The sequence below is a fragment of the Homarus americanus genome, unplaced genomic scaffold (genome assembly GCF_018991925.1).
Source record: "Homarus americanus isolate GMGI-L3 unplaced genomic scaffold, GMGI_Hamer_2.0 scaffold36734, whole genome shotgun sequence".
Taxonomy (NCBI): domain Eukaryota; kingdom Metazoa; phylum Arthropoda; class Malacostraca; order Decapoda; family Nephropidae; genus Homarus; species Homarus americanus.
The window spans coordinates 2615628-2632324 of NW_024733126.1; the positions used below are offsets into that span (position 1 = coordinate 2615628).

Sequence of the window (16697 nt, forward strand, 5' to 3'; positions counted from 1 at the left end):
GGGACGCAGGTTTTTTTGTGTGTGTGTGTGCCGCGGTACAGTCACACCCCAGGAGCAATAGCATGGTTGAGTGGATACAGCGCTCGTCTCCCGTTCCAGGGGTCGATGGATCGATTTCCGGACGCTTCTGGTTCACCCTGTTGTAAATGGGTACCTAAGTTTACAATTTGGGAAAGTGAATGCAGCAGAGAGCAGTTCCGGTAATGCTGCCTCCTTGTGTACCAAAGGCACGCATACCTATGGGACACACTCACAGTCACACCCAGGCCATCTATAATTGTCTCTCAAATATCCATCACTAACACCACAGCAAATGACACGTGCGTACAAGCAAACAGAATTGTTCTCGTTTTTATAGGAGGCTGACTCAAGGTAGACAGGCAGAGCACCACAGGGAAGTGGTGGAGTCCACGTCACCACACTTGCAGGGCCGCTGTGTTGTAACACTAGTGTCTCCCCGTGCCTGCCAGGGCAGGACGTCACTCCGTGAATGCAACATCACAAGCCTCCACGCGGTGAAAATGTTCTTTAATTGAAATTTCAATACGGAATTAAGAATAAAAGTGTTCAAAATGTAACTTTATTTTCTAATTTGACATAGTTGTATATGTTTAGTGGAAGACGTTTTCTTAATGTTGTAAAGTTAGATGCTTTAAGCCGCCATACCCAGATATGTGGCGATATTTGGTGGCTCACTTGTGTCCCAGTATCGGCTAAGAATAGTTGACAGATTTTCCTAGTTCTTATACAAAGATGATATATTTATGAGATTTTGCAGCGCTACGTGCGACTTGACATATCACGTGTTGCATTTCTTGTAGATACTTCCTCTCTTCTCGCGTTTCGGAGAAATTCGCAACGTATGGAATAAAAATGTTGCCTCAGAATACCGAGGTACAGCCTCAGTGGTCATAACTTTCCGTATAATACCCAGACAAGCAAGTGAGGATCCTGCCACAGTAGGTGGTTGTACAAGGACGTGTTCCAACAACTCGAGTAAAAACAGGCATCATCTTAACCAACAGCTTGAGTTCCACGTATTCACTCAGACATGTACGGATAAACTCGTGACAATCCATGTTGGGTTAAGTTCTCCTTACCTTAATATTTTCTCTGAAAGCTGAAAGGTATGTTGTCTAAAATATAATAGATTTTATATATTAGAGGGATGGGCTGCTTTCACTTAAAGAATGAAATAAGTATAGAATTTTATCATCCGTAAGAAGTGTCTACTCAGTTCCGTTACCCCGTGCGAAGGGATATTAAGAATGCAGCTAAGTCATTTATATAAGTTAACTAAGCATACCAAGACCAGTTTCAAGGATGATAACTTATAGGTCAATCAACCGGGGGTGTTATGAGAAGATGACCTGTATCAGTAACGCCACAGGAATACTTTACATGTATAATGCCACGCCTCAGCAGCGGTGTCCGGAGTCTTGTTTGAACTGTACTGTATTCTTGCTTTATGGCTCTTAAGAAACGAAAATAGTTTTGATATTATTAGAATTGGTACAGCACATACTAAGTTACTAATAGGTTTTACGTATTAAGATAGCAGATGTGCAGCAAGGTTGGGGGAGGGGGAGCAAAACAATTACTAAATTTCACGTTTTTTATTACAAAACGAGGATTATTTTACTGTGTAACCGAGCTATATTGTCCTGTCACTAACAGTTAGTTTTCACCTTGCACAGTGAAATAATATTGTTATAGTTTGTCACTCCACTCCTACTTACTCCACCATGAGTGCCAGTAAACCAGGTAAATATCATTATTTTATGCACCAAACCAATATATATATATATATATATATATATATATATATATATATATATATATATATATATATATATATATATATATATATATATATATATATATATATATATATATATATATATATATATATATTATTGTTCTGACCTCACTAGGGGAAAAGTCATGGCAGGGTTAGCTCCCGAGGGATAATTATCAGATATGGCCAGTGCTTTGTGTGGTTTTGGGTGTTCGAGTTTGTTGACCAAACTGGAGTGGTCCATGGAAGAATTGGCGAGGGCCAAGGAAGAAATTAAAGGAAGAGCTGGTGAGGTTAAAAGGGAAGGCGGGACAGGGAAAGCCAGTGTCTGACGAAAACTCAAGCAAGTGGAGGGTTGTGAGGAGTGGGAAGACGAAGCTGGTGGTGAATAAATACACCAAGGATACGACAACAACGACAACAACAGCTAAGTGTACCAACTCGTTCAGTCCCTTGATAGACGAATTGGACGTTAGTACAGTCAGGGACAGGGATGACAAGGAAGGTATAAAAACTTTAATTGTTGGTGACTCACAGGTAAGGTACTTGGACAGGGCCTTTTGTGGTAAAAACAAAAATAGGATGAGGGTGTGTTTGCCAGGAGCTGGGGTGGGGGATATAATTGACAGGATGGACAATATCTTGTCTAGTAATGGGAACAAACCCATTATCTGCCTCAGTGCAGGAGGCAATGATATTGGCCGGTGTAGGAGCGAGGAGCTTCTTGATAAGTTCAAGGCAACTATCGATCGTATTAGGTCTAAGGGAGGGATCCCTATCATATGTGGTGTCCTGCCTAAAAGGAGAGTTGGCAGTGAATGGTTGTCAAGGGCGGTTGGTGTCAACGACCGTCTTGACAGATATTGCAAGTCAATATCTGTCCCATTCATTGACAACTGGGACAACTTCTACGGCAGAAGGGACCTTTATGCTATGGATGGGGTGCACCTGTCTCGGGATGGGGTGGCAACCCTAGCTGGGTCTCTAGAGGGGGCAGTTCAAAGGATATCGAAGTCTTTAAACTGCTAGGGGAACATATGGGCACGGGGGTAGGGGAAACTGCAGTGGGAGCGGCTAAACAATGTAAAAGATTACAGGGAAATAGTGTTAGGAATGATGACACGACTAAATTAAACAAGGAGTTTAAAACTAAACGCGGTAAAGTTAGGACTCAAAACACGACTAACTTAAATGTCTACTACGCGAACAGAAGAAGTATGAGAAACAAAATGGATGATATTAGGGCCTTGGTATGTACCGAAAAAATCGATATAATAGCATTCACTGAAACATGGATCAACCTAGACTCATGTGAGTTACCGGTCGAATACCAAATTGCGGGTTACAGACTGTTCCATACCGATAGGCAGACCAGGAAAGGAGGCGGAGTAGCAATCTATGTTAGGGATAATCTGAAGTGTGAAATAAATAAGGAAATAAAAACCGAGCGGAATACAGAAACAATTTGGATAGAATTAATCGACGGTAGGGAAAAATTAATCACAGGAGTAATATATAGACCTGCCAATCTTGATAGAGTCAATGAGTGACTTATCTGGGATGAAATGCGCAGGGCTTCCATACACAACAAAGTCTGTATAGTAGGTGACTTTAACCTTGGCCAAATAGATTGGACTGACCTTACGGGTAACTCAGAAGCAGAGGATTTCCTCGAGACGATCCAGGACTGTTTCCTAAGTCAACATGTAACCGAACCCACACGGGGTAATAATATACTCAATTTAGTTCTGTCGAACAGAGAAAACCTCATTAGCAATGTCGAGGTAGGGAACGAACTTGCAAACAGCGATCACAAAGAAATTAGATTCCAGTTAGATTTTCAGGGCAGACGTAAGGAAAATTCCACTGAAGTACCAGATTTCAGAAGGGCAAACTTTGACAGTTTAAAAAGGCAGCTGAGAGAGGGGGTGTCGCGCTTGGCCGTGAACCTGACAGATGACTCCGACCTGATAACGAGATCTGAGATTGCCGAGTTCAACGACAATTTAAATAATGAGTTACTTAATGCACAAAGGCAGAACATACCATACAAAAACTCAGATCAGACAACAATGACCCTAAACGGATAAATAGTTATTTAAGGAACATCATTGGCCAAAGGAAGGTTCTAGGTAGAAGGATAAAGCGTGGCGAAATTTGCCTCCAGGATTATTATAAGATATTGGCGAGTAGGGTTAAAACCGAGATAGGAAAAGCCAAGAGGAATAATGAGATAAGGATAGCAAGAGAGGCGAAGACAAACCCCAAAGGATTCTACCAAATGTATCAAACTAAAACACGAGAAAAGATTGAACCTATGTTTGAAGCAATTCAGCGTATTCGAGTTAATGATGATATTTGGAAACTTGTTCTATTCATCCACTACTCTGTTTCCAAACCAGTGTTTACCTATTTCATGCCTAAATCTAAATTTGTCTAATTTAAAACCATTGTTACTAGTTCGCTCCTGGTTGGATAGTTTGAGTACCTTTGTAATGTCCCCTCTGTTTAGCCCTGCCTTCCACTTATACACCTCTATCAGGTCGCCCCTCGCTCTACGTCTCTCAAGGGAAAGCAAATTAAGATGCTTTAACCTGTCTCTATACTCAAGGTTCCTAATGCCCGGGATAGTCTTGTCATTCTCCTCTGAATTCTTTCCAAGGATTCTATATCCATTCTGTAATACGGTGACCATAACTGAACTGCGTAATCCAGGTGTGGTCTCACAAGAGCAAGATACAGTTTTAGGATGACCCCGCTAGTCTTGTAACTAACACTCCTTTGTATGAACCCAAGTACTTTATTAGCCTTGTTACGAGCAAAAACACATTGTTTACTTGGCTTAAGGTTCCTACTTATCATTACTCCTAAATCTCTCTCGCAGTCGGATTTCTCTATGGCATCGTTGTTCATCTGGTATCTGGTTTCCCTGTTTACATCTCCTATACTGAGTACTTTACATTTGTCCACGTTGAATTTCATCTGCCATTTTTCAGACCATTCGAAAAATTTGTTTAGATCTTCCTGTAGTTTTGCGAGTCCTCGTCAGATTTAATAACACGTCCTATTTTAGTGTCATCAGCAAATTTACTTATGTTGCTGTCTATGCCGATATCTATGTCGTTTATGTATATAATAAATAATAATGGTCCAAGTACTGAGCCTTGGGGAACTCCACTTGTGAAGTTGCTCCAATGGGACTTAGTGCCGTTAATGCTCACTCTCTGTTTCCTGTCCTGTAACCACTCCCTAATCCATTTAAGGATGTTACCTTTGATGCCATGTGCTTCTACCTTTCTAATTAGTCTTTCGTGGGGGACTCTGTCGAAGGCTTTGCTAAAGTCGAGATATACCACATCATAATTGTGCCCCTCGTCCATATTCGAAAACTGATGAAAAGAATGTTAATAGATTAGTTAGACAAGAACGTCCGCTTGTGAAGCCATGCTGGGAATCATTGATCAATCTGTGCTTCTCCAGGTGATTTCGTATAGAGTTTGAAATGATTGCTTCCAGTAATTTGCCTACTATTGATGTTAGACTGATTGGGCGGTAGTTAGAGGATAGTGATCTATCCCCCTTCTTGAAAATCGGTATTACATTCGCTATCCTCCAGGATTCTGGTACTACACCTGTTTTTAAGGACATATTAAACAACTTTGCTAAGGGCATACTAAGCTCTTCCTGACATTCCTTTAATACACTGGCAAATATCTCATCGGGACCAGGTGACTAATTAGGCTTTAGTTTGTCTATTTGCTTACTAACATCGTTACTAGTCACTACTATCTCGCTTAATTTGTTTTCTTCACTATCTCTGAATAGAGTCGGTGCCTCGGGTATCATGTTTAAATTTTCAGTGGTGAAAACTGTTGAAAAATATTTATTCAAATTATTGCTCATTTCTCCGTCGTTATCAGTGAACTCGCCGAAGTCTGACCGTATGTGTTTGGAGCGTACCTTACTCCCTATTATGATTTGGTATGTGGTGTAAAACGTATAATAATTACCTTGATAAGCATTTTTTATTTTATTTTAGTGGAAATAGATAAATGAATGCGATACAAAAATGGCGTCTTTACTTTCTACAAGCACGCAATTTAACAGATACAAATTTATACAGGGTACAGCATGACAGCTTAAGTGAAAACTACAAGAACTGTTCAGTTATACGAGAAACCAGTGTATCTGCGTAGCCAGCACCATGGGACCACCACCAAGCCACCACGCGTGTGTGAGGTGTTATACATAAGACGACCACGTGATCAAACCCTGCACGTCGCGTCAGCAATTAGCACAGTTCAGCCACGTACTCCTATTGAAGGACGTCAGGGCTGCGACACAATAGCGACTAGTATCAGCCAAGGAGGTCGTGCTGGGACTGACTTTTTTCTCTTTTTTACGTGGCTGCGCTCTTTACGGGCAAGGAAGGAATAAGAGATCATTGGTTTATTGTATTAACCCACGATATTACGTTATATCCTGTCAGGTATATTGAAAAAATTATCACCAACACGATTAGGTGGGCGATAATGTCGAGGGAGCCAGTTGCTCCCAGCATTTGTGTTGTCACTTCTACAATATATGAACGAATGTTGATTTTATTGAAGTGTATACACAGAAAACAGTGGTTAATTCTGTAGTAGAGTTTATTTTGTATTTTACGATTATCTCAGATATTATTAAGGGACAATACTGTTCTCGTTCTAGCTGCCTATATTAATGCCCTGTGTTGCCACAAACACGGTTTCATAACTTATGATCCAAACTAGAATGTTCTTGGTAATTTGTTTTTCGCTTATAATGCATCGAAATCCTGGAGATCTTAGGTTTAGTACTAAACAAGACGAGGGAGGTGTGTCTGCGGGTTGGCCCCCACCAGTGGGCCCCGTCTGGTTGGAACTTAAACCAACAGACGACCTCTGGAGGGCTAGTGAACCTGCTGCTGCACAGTGACGACTACCACGCCCCACTGGGTTAGGGACAGACTGGGAAAGGTACAATACAATGGGTAAGGAGCTGTGTAGGTTACGGAGATGGGTGTATGCGGCCAAGGAACTACAGAGGACAAGAATTAAAGACTGAGATTTAGAAGAGGTCCAGGTTTTTAGGGGTCATGGGACAATTATTAGGATGTTCCCAGATGCCCAAAGACGTAGCGGGTAAGAGAGAGTCGTCAGGCTTCACATAGAGTGAGAGGGAGGTGAATAATGTGGTGACCTTGAGGCTTCATGCCGTCGCACAGGTTCGATAATTTATTGGGTTGTTGCTGCTGCTTTATGACTGACTAGTCTGTCATACCTACCTACACACCTACTACCACACCACGCACCTGCTGCTATCCCACTACGTCCACTTAAACACCTGCTAATACACCATCATGCTCACCTACAACTACACCACCACGCCCATCTGTACACCCGCTGTTACCACCCTACGCTCACTTACACGCCTACTTGTTGCTCTGCCTCACCTCCACGAGGCCTACTCCTGAACGCACACGTCAAAGGCCACCTCCAATATATCCCATACTTGTAAATCATTATATATATCCGGTGTAACGTCGGATGTGTAGGACTGCCAGACTTGTTTCCTATTGTGGTGGTGTTATTTGTCGCAGCAGCCAACGAAGGACTCCACACACACACACACACACGCACACACACACCCGAACGATATTTGTTTACACCTTGTTCACTTAGTAATCTCAGGTTGTTTCTTCTCTTCTTTTTATCTGTGAGTGTGAATCATTAGGCTTCCGGAGTTGAGGTGCGAGGGGCGGTGTTTGGTCCCTGATCCTTGCTTGGGAACTGACTCGCCTCGTTCAAACAGCCAGATCTGGAGGACATGTAGCCTGCCTTTACTGCTCTCTCTCTCATCGTCAACACTCAGTGCTCTGCTTTTCGGAAGAACATAATATACACGCCGTGGATGAGTAATATCCGGAGAGGATGTTGGAGAGGTGCGGACTGAAGACAAAGATAACCTGCCCCCCAACTGCTGGCTCGCATGACCATAGAGGCAGCATCCAGCCCCGTGTCCGCAACCTGGGCAGGCTTGGTCCAAAGTGTTGTTGTCTGTTATCCTTACTCCCGAGTCCCAACATTCACCTTCTTCTATTATGTAATGTAGCCGATCCCGTGGCGCCCAATCAAAACCTTGATATTAGGATATATCAGCCGTGGTAGGATGTCTCACTCCCAGGGAGACAGTGACGTTGAATGACGAGGCAGTGACGTCACAATACTTGAATAAAGGTTATTTGGAGTTGTTATTAAAATTTTGTAGCACAAACTTACTTAAAATAATAGTTTTAGAAGAATAAATTCCCAGGTGAGGTGTATGGAGGTCGTGTGTTGCGGGAACATACCACAAGTAACAGTTTGAGGCAGTTTGAGGAGGCGGGGCGTCAGGGCCGGGGGAGGAGCCACAGGTTAGAAGGAGATAAATACTGCGGAGCCACAAGGACTGCAGTCCACTCAGGCACTGTAAACGGTGGTAGTGTAGTCGCAGTCCTCGACTGTGTACCGGCAGTGATAGACGCGACTCTGTGGACACTTTGATCAAATCTCAGCGCCATGGTGGCTCTAAACCAGGACCCTCCTCCCTACGACGCCCAGGTACTTTAACTATTTACCTGTCTACACACACACGCTCATATATATATATCCTTTGTGTGTATGTATGTGTCTGTCTGTTAACAGATACAAACGAAGAAGAATGAAATAGAACAAAAACTGAAGTTAGTGAATTAGGTGATCCAGATTTCTTCTTTACTGGAAATGGGTTGTAAACGGTTCACGCGAAGAATCTGGCCACTGTGGGCCTCCACGTTCTCCGCATGATAGGCCAATATGTATAGGTTGACCGACTGGACGACTCTGCACTCAACTGTGAATTTTTAAGTGATCTGATGACATATAAATTAAAGAATATATTACTTTGCCACTGCTACGAAACAGTGTACAGTAATATATTATATAGGATGACTTACAGTGTAGAGTGACGAGGTGAGGATAGCGAAGCGCAGTGTGAGAGATGTTCCTACATGTGTTGTCCTGTCCTATCTTGTCCTGCCCTGCCTTATCATACACTGTCTTGTCCTGCCCTGCCTTATCATACACTGTCTTGTCCTGCCCTGCCTTGTCCTGCCCTGCCTTGTCCTGTCCTATCTTGTCCTGTCCTGCCTTGTCCTGCCCTGCCTTATCATACACTGTCTTGTCCTGCCCTGCCTTGTCCTGCCCTGCCTTGTCCTGCCCTGCCTTATCATACACTGTCTTGTCCTGCCCTGCCTTATCATACACTGTCTTGTCCTGCCCTGCCTTGTCCTGCCCTGCCTTGTCCTGCCCTGCCTTATCATACTCTGTCTTGTCCTGACCTTTCTTCACGTGATCGTGACCGCCTACAACATGACTCACTTATCACACCCTTCCTCCTTCCGGTATTTTTCTACCGTAAAGAAAACGCGAATGTGAACTCCTGGAGTGGGATAGTTTAAGTGTTTCGTACAAAATGATGTGGGTTGAGTAATTCGGTCCCTTGAGCGCAGTGATTCAGTCTCGTAAACACGATGATTCATCTCTTGATTATCATTTATCTCGTGAGCAATCATGATTCAACCTCTCACGTTGTTTATTTAGTTCCTTACCGTCGTGATAACTTAACCTGATGGAACATGACTATAAATAAATCTTTTCATAACTGAACCTTAACTGCTAGAGTAATGATAATCTTTTCCCTCTTTCGGCGATAATTTTAACCATGCAGGATGATTATTTAACCTCCAGAACATGACAATTTAATTCCCAATAACACGACAATTTCCCCCCTATAATGCAACCCTTGGAACAATATAATACTTCCTCAACAGGGTGATAATTTACCGTTCAAAGATAATAATATAACCCCTCGAGTATAACAGTGAGTGCCCACAGGTTACTCTCCCAAGGACTCTGTACCAACAACACAACTATTGAGGGGAAAAGAGTTTTATCACTCATAATTTTTAATTGTTGGTAAAATAGTGTAATTACTAACATTAATACAACAACAGAGCATTTGGATACACATTATACAGAAAAAATAGTCGTATGAATCACTGTGTTGACCTTCTGTCGCTCTTACGCTCGAGCTGTGCTTGGAATTGTTCATAATACAGGTGTAATGTAAATGTCGTCAAAGGAAGACAATCTCACATTAATTTTTTTTATTTGTTTCTGTCTTGATATTTGATTGATTTCTAAATGGTCGGAGTCAGTATGAAAAGAGAACTATAGAATATTGTTGCTGGACATTTCCTAAGCACAGTAGTGTGTTTATAGTTCTTATATAAAAGTCACTCATAGTCTGGTTTATGTAAAGGACAACAATACAGAATTATTAATGCAACTTAGAGATCACTATTCGCTTCCATATGTCTTATGTTCATATTGTAATTTTCCCTTAGCCAATGAAATGAAAAATTAAAAAAAAATATATATATATTCATAAGCATCGAGTTTTCACTTCGGAGATAAAGTCCACTTGGTGTGCTCATACGTATAGTTCTAAAGAGCAAGGCAATTTCTCCTCAGTCATTGTTTACAGTGTCAAAAACTCGTTGTCCAGTTACTTTAACGAAGTGACCGTGATATTTAATTGAACTTGAGGAAAGTTTGTTACGGATTTACAAGATGAGAGTCGATCGTAGCCAGACACTTGCGAGTCGATTCTTCCAAGGTCGGAACCCCTGGACTACCTCTTAACTGGGTGGTGGCAGGCGGGAGACACTTACACAGACACAACACATGCCACTGGTTCTTGAGACAAGGTGCACAAAACGTCAATATTTGTGTGGTTCTCTCTTGTCATTTAAATCGTGGTTAATAATATGGCTAATGTATGGTTTACTTTTTGTGTAAAATGGTGTGGTTTGTGCTTAGTTTGTGGCTTGATACATAATAAATAATGTGGGTGACGTGTGTCATTATCCGTGGGAAACATTTGGGCAACTGGCGGTGTGTAGCAGTGTGTGCGTGTAGTAGTAGTTGCGGATGTTTGGCTTTGGTTCTGTGACGGCACTAGCTTGCCTGTCATCTCTCAGGTTCGTCATAACCCGGCTCGCTGTGATGCATCCATGGTAGTACGCGGTGGATACACCTACAGCCTAAATTAATGGTGGGGTGTGGCTATGGTGGTAAACAAGAGGTACTGCTGACAAGGCTGGACAGTTGAGTATAAGTCATCAGACCACAGATACACAAGAACACAAGAATGGAGGAAACTGCAGCGGGCAGTCCCGTTTACACCCAACCCCTATTGCTCATATAAGCATCCAACCTATGTTTGAAGCAGTTCAGCGTATTCGAGTTAATGATGATATTTGGAAACTTGTTCCATTCATCCACTACTCTGTTTCCAAACCAGTGTTTACCTATTTCACGCCTAAATCTAAATTTGTCTAATTTAAAACCATTGTTACGAGTTCGCTCCTGGTTGGATAGTTTGAGTACCTTAGTAATATCCCCTTTGTTTAGCCCTGCCTTCCACTTATACACCTCTATCAGGTCGCCCCTCGCTCTACGTCTCTCAAGGGAGTGCAAATTAAGATGCTTTAACATGTCTCTATACTCAAGGTTCCTAATGCCCGGGATTAGTCTTGTCATTCTCCTCTGAATTCTTTCCAAGGATTCTATATCCATTCTGTAATACGGTGACCATAACTGAACTGCGTAATCCAGGTGTGGTCTCACAGAGCAAGATACAGTTTTAGGATGACCTCGCTAGTCTTGTAACTAACACTCCTTTGTATGAACCCAAGTACTTTATTAGCCTTGTTACGAGCAAAAACACATTGTTTACTTGGCTTAAGGTTCCTACTTATCATTACTCCTAAATCTCTCTCAAAGTCGGATTTCTCTATGGCATCGTTGTTCATCTGGTATCTGGTTCCCTGTTTACATCTCCTATTCTGAGTACTTTACATTTGTCCACGTTGAATTTCATCTGCCATTTTTCAGACCATTCGAAAAATTTGTTTAGATCTTCCTGTAGTTTTGCCGAGTCCTCGTCAGATTTGATAACACGTCCTATTTTAGTGTCATCAGCAAATTTACTTATGTTGCTGTCTATGCCGATATCTATGTTGTTTATGTAGATAATAAATAATAATGGTCCAAGTACTGAGCCTTGGGGAACTCCACTTGTGACGTTGCTCCAATGGGACTTAGTGCCGTTAATGCTCACTCGCTGTTTCCTGTCCTGTAACCACGCCCTAATCCATTTAAGGATGTCACCTTTGATGCCATGAGCTTCTACCTTTCTAATTAGTCTTTCGTGGGGGACTCTGCCGAAGGCTTTGCTAAAGTCGAGATATACCACATCATAATTGTGCCCCTCGTCCACCGATTCGAAAACTGATGAAAAGAATGTTAATAGATTAGTTAGGCAAGAACGTCCACTTGTGAAGCCATGCTGGGAATCATTGATTAATCGGTGCTTCTCCAGGTTATTTCGAATAGAGTTTGAAATGATTGCTTCCAGTAATTTGCCTACTATTGATGTTAGACTGATTGGGCGGTAGTTAGAGGATAGTGATCTATCCCCCTTCTTGAAAATCGGTATTACATTCGCTATCCTCCAGGATTCTGGTACTACACCTGTTTTTAAGGACAGTACAGTACTGTACTGCACAACCTTTCCTTTCCAGTTCACTCTCTCCAATTACCAGTGTCCCCTACAAGGCTGTTGCCATTATGCTGACCAGTGTGATGTCTCTGAGGAAGAGGTTGGGGTCCACAATGTCTAGATGATTGCACAATTTTCACAGCACTTCCAACAATCAAAATATTATAAAGTTCATGCTGTGTGTCTACAGAGTTTAATTTCGAGAAATCTAAGCTTCCAGGCCTCCTCCGCGTGATGGTGACAGTATAGTATTACGGAGGTTTAGATACGTGGTGGTATACGAGCTGCGGAAGTGTTTGAGTCATAGTCGAAGCCAAGGTTACACTTAATGGCATTTCAGGTTAGCATTTAAGACACTTCCGCCACTCTACATGACTCAGCATCCATGTTTTTTACTAGATATTTTTGGTTCAACTAATCCGTTAATTATAAATAATGATCTACTATGTAGGGGTCATTGTTGTGCCATCTACCGCTTGGGTCAGCTGGGATGTCAATGATGTTTTGAATGAACTGAGACACATTTTAGCAGAGTGATTATCATATACATATATTTTTATACCCCGCCTCTGTCGGCTGCTACATTGGCAGCATTTTATCATTAATTAAAGCCTACAGGAAGTATATCCTGATTCGTTGAATCAGAACCAGAAATAACGTTAGTTAACCTTTAGTTAGCCCCACCCGGATTTCATTTCTCATTTTCTATCATCTACTCAACACGTTTTGAAGGCCAACGAAAATGTCTTGAGGTGATATGAAAATTCCATAAAGTTATTAGGAATACACACCCAGATGTGATACGAGTTTTTCAGCAAATCAGGAGTACAGCTTGGTGTAGCTCCGACTTATATAACTTGGTAGTTTTTGTTGGGCTCATCACTGATCAATAGTTTGTTTTATTGCGTATAATACAATTCTGGTGGAGGCAATGTACAAGGAAATGCGACTGTGAAAACCTTATCAGAAGCATACGATACGAGCCAATCACACTTATCCTAACCATAACTACCTCAAGGTCATTAGGTTAGGTTACGAGTGGCGGGTATATGTCATACATTGTTCCTTTATCAGATATGTATTATCAACAAATATCAAGATATAAAGTAGTGTGATTAAATTTACCAGAATTTATTAGAGAATCAATACCTGAGTTCATGTTCACAAAGATTTATATTTCGAATATTCCCTGAAGTTAAAGCTGTAAGGATGAACCAAACTGATTGACTTAAATTACAAAAATGATATACAAAAAAACACCCGAATTCCACCGAGAAGCTACCTTAAGCCGATGCCTTCATTTAAAATAATAATAAATAAAAATAATAATAATAAACGGTTTATTAATAGAGTTGCAGCCGTTGGCTGAAAATATACAGACTTACATTTGATTTAGACATAATGACATAATATGCGTTAAAACGTTGAATACATTTACAGGGCTGTACAGTACATAAATCAGGAGTTGTTTATTATTTTGACAATAGATGGGATGGTGCTATTCTTATATCTATCGGTGCGGGCTCTTATGGGCTGAATTTTTTGGATGAGAAAAATAAGCTTAAAAATCTTCGACAAGCTATTTACTGAAACAAAGGTATAAATTCTGGAAACGCTGGAATAGGTGTACTGTAGAGAGAATTTATCCGGATGATTAATGTGACAAATGAAACGTTGGGAGGAATGGCGGAAACATAAACAGTGACTCACGGTCATCGACATCCACACAACAATGATGAATCACATTTTCCCCAAGTACTGATGCATATGTCCTTGTAGCTCTCAAATGATGGTGTGTCTGTGACGTCAGAGGCAGGCGAGCGTTTGCACATTATTTACTTGAGCTCTTTCCTTGTTTATTCTATTCTCAGTTTGTTGACAAATAGATTCGTAGGTCAATAGATATATTCGTAGATAAATAGAGAGATTCATAGATAAGTGAATATATTTTAGACCATATTTAATATTTCTATATCATAAGATAGCCGTAAAATACCCGTGTGAGTTTAATGGAAAACAAAATGATAAAAATTGAAACTTATTCCGAATTTGTATAGTTGGCTCTTGAAGAAGGTTAAAGTGACCAGCGTTTTGTAACCTCGGCAGTCGAAGCGCCCAAAACAAAAACAACAACACGAGTATTAGTTCAGTGTTGTGGAGTGGTGGTGGTGGAGTGAAGCAATAATGATATTGAATATAAGAACATAAGAACATAAGAATGGAGGAAACTGCAGCGGGCCTATTGGTCCATACTGGGCAGTCCCGTTTACACCCAACCCCTATTGCTCATATGAGCATCCAACCTATGTTTGAAGCAATTCAGCGTATTCGAGTTAATGATGATATTTGGTAACTTGTTCCATTCATCCACTACTCTGTTTCCAAACCAGTGTTTACCTATTTCACTCCTAAATCTAAATTTGTCTAATTTAAAACCATTGTTACGAGTTCGCTCCTGGTTGGATAGTTTGAGTACCTTTGTAATGTCCCCTTTGTTTAGCCCTGCCTTCCACTTATACACCTCTATCAGGTCGCCCCTCGCTCTACGTCTCTCAAGGGAGTGCAAATTAAGATGCTTTAACCTGTCTCTATACTCAAGGTTCCTAATGCCCGGGATTAGTCTTGTCATTCTCCTCTGAATTCTTTCCAAGGATTCTATATCCATTCTGTAATACGGTGACCAGAACTGAACTGCGTAATCCAGGTGTGGTCTCACAAGAGCAAGATACAGTTTTAGGATGACCTCGCTAGTCTTGTAACTAACACTCCTTTGTATGAACCCAAGTACTTTATTAGCCTTGTTACGAGCAAAAACACATTGTTTACTTGGCTTAAGGTTCCTACTTATCATTACTCCTAAATCTCTCTCGCATTCGGATTTCTCTATGGCATCGTTGTTCATCTGGTATCTGGTTTCCCTGTTTACATCTCCTATACTGAGTACTTTACATTTGTCCACGTTGAATTTCATCTGCCATTTTTCAGACCATTCGAAAAATTTGTTTAGATCTTCCTGTGGTTTTGCCGAGTCCTCGTCAGATTTGATAACACGTCCTATTTTAGTGTCATCAGCAAATTTACTTATGTTGCTGTCTATGCCGATATCTATGTCGTTTATGTATATAATAAATAATAATGGTCCAAGTACTGAGCCTTGGGGAACTCCACTTGTGACGTTGCTCCAATGGGACTTAGTGCAGTTAATGCTCACTCTCTGTTTCCTGTCCTGTATCCACGCACTAATCCATTTAAGGATGTCACCTTTGATGCCATGAGCTTCTACCTTTCTAATTAGTCTTTCGTGGGGGACTCTGTCGAAGGCTTTGCTAAAGTCGAGATATACCACATCATAATTGTGCCCCTCGTCCACTGATTCGAAAACTGATGAAAAGAATGTTAATAGATTAGTTAGGCAAGAACGTCCGCTTGTGAAGCCATGCTGGGAATCATTGATCAATCTGTGCTTCTCCAGGTGATTTCGAATAGAGTTTGAAATGATTGCTTCCAGTAATTTGCCTACTATTGATGTTAGACTGATTGGGCAGTAGTTAGAGGATAGTGATCTATCCCCCTTCTTGAAAATCGGTATTACATTCGCTATCCTCCAGGATTCTGGTACTACACCTGTTTTTAATGACGTGTTAAACAACTTTGCTAAGGGCATACTATTAGGCTTATTAGGCTTTAGTTTGTCTATTTGCTTACTAACATCGTTACTAGTCACTACTATCTCACTTAATTTGTTTTCTTCACTATCTCTGAATAGAGTCAGTGCCTCGGGTATCATGTTTAAATTTTCGGTGGTGAAAACTGTTGAAAAATATTTATTCAAATTATTGCTCATTTCTCCGTCGTTATCAGTGAGCTCGCCGAAGTCTGTTGATAGTCAATCGTTCACTGATCACTTGAATGTTTTTCTGAATAAATTCCGGTGTAGTAAGGCTGGTAGGGCTTTGGAATATAGCAGGGGTGGGGGGGGGGCAGGGCCAAACAGACTCGGCCTGGCTGCTCAAACTGGGAGCGCCTTCAGGGCACGTCTTGTCTCGCTGGTGGTTGACAAGTGTGTGTGTGTGTGTGTGACAAATATCCCACCTTTCGCAAAACCTGATACTGGTTGAGATATTTACACCCCATTTACACATACGAGAGGTGAAACAAAAAAGAAAAACAGGGTGTTTATTGTGTCATTGTTTAGTCAACGTGGATTATAGTGCAAAAGGTGGCTGAGGGTGTG

General features: G+C 41.3%; 1 protein-coding gene across 1 annotated transcript in view; it reads left to right on the plus strand.

Moving 5' to 3' along the window:
- Positions 1–8284: 8284 nt before the first annotated feature.
- Positions 8285–16697, plus strand: part of LOC121869301 (sodium-dependent phosphate transport protein 2B-like) — a 55100-nt gene continuing 46687 nt past the window's right edge. Inside the window, exon 1 of the mRNA XM_042370548.1 lies at positions 8285–8418. Within this exon, the coding sequence (XP_042226482.1) occupies positions 8377–8418 (42 nt within the window). The 5' untranslated portion in view covers positions 8285–8376. The remainder of the gene's footprint in view (positions 8419–16697) is intronic.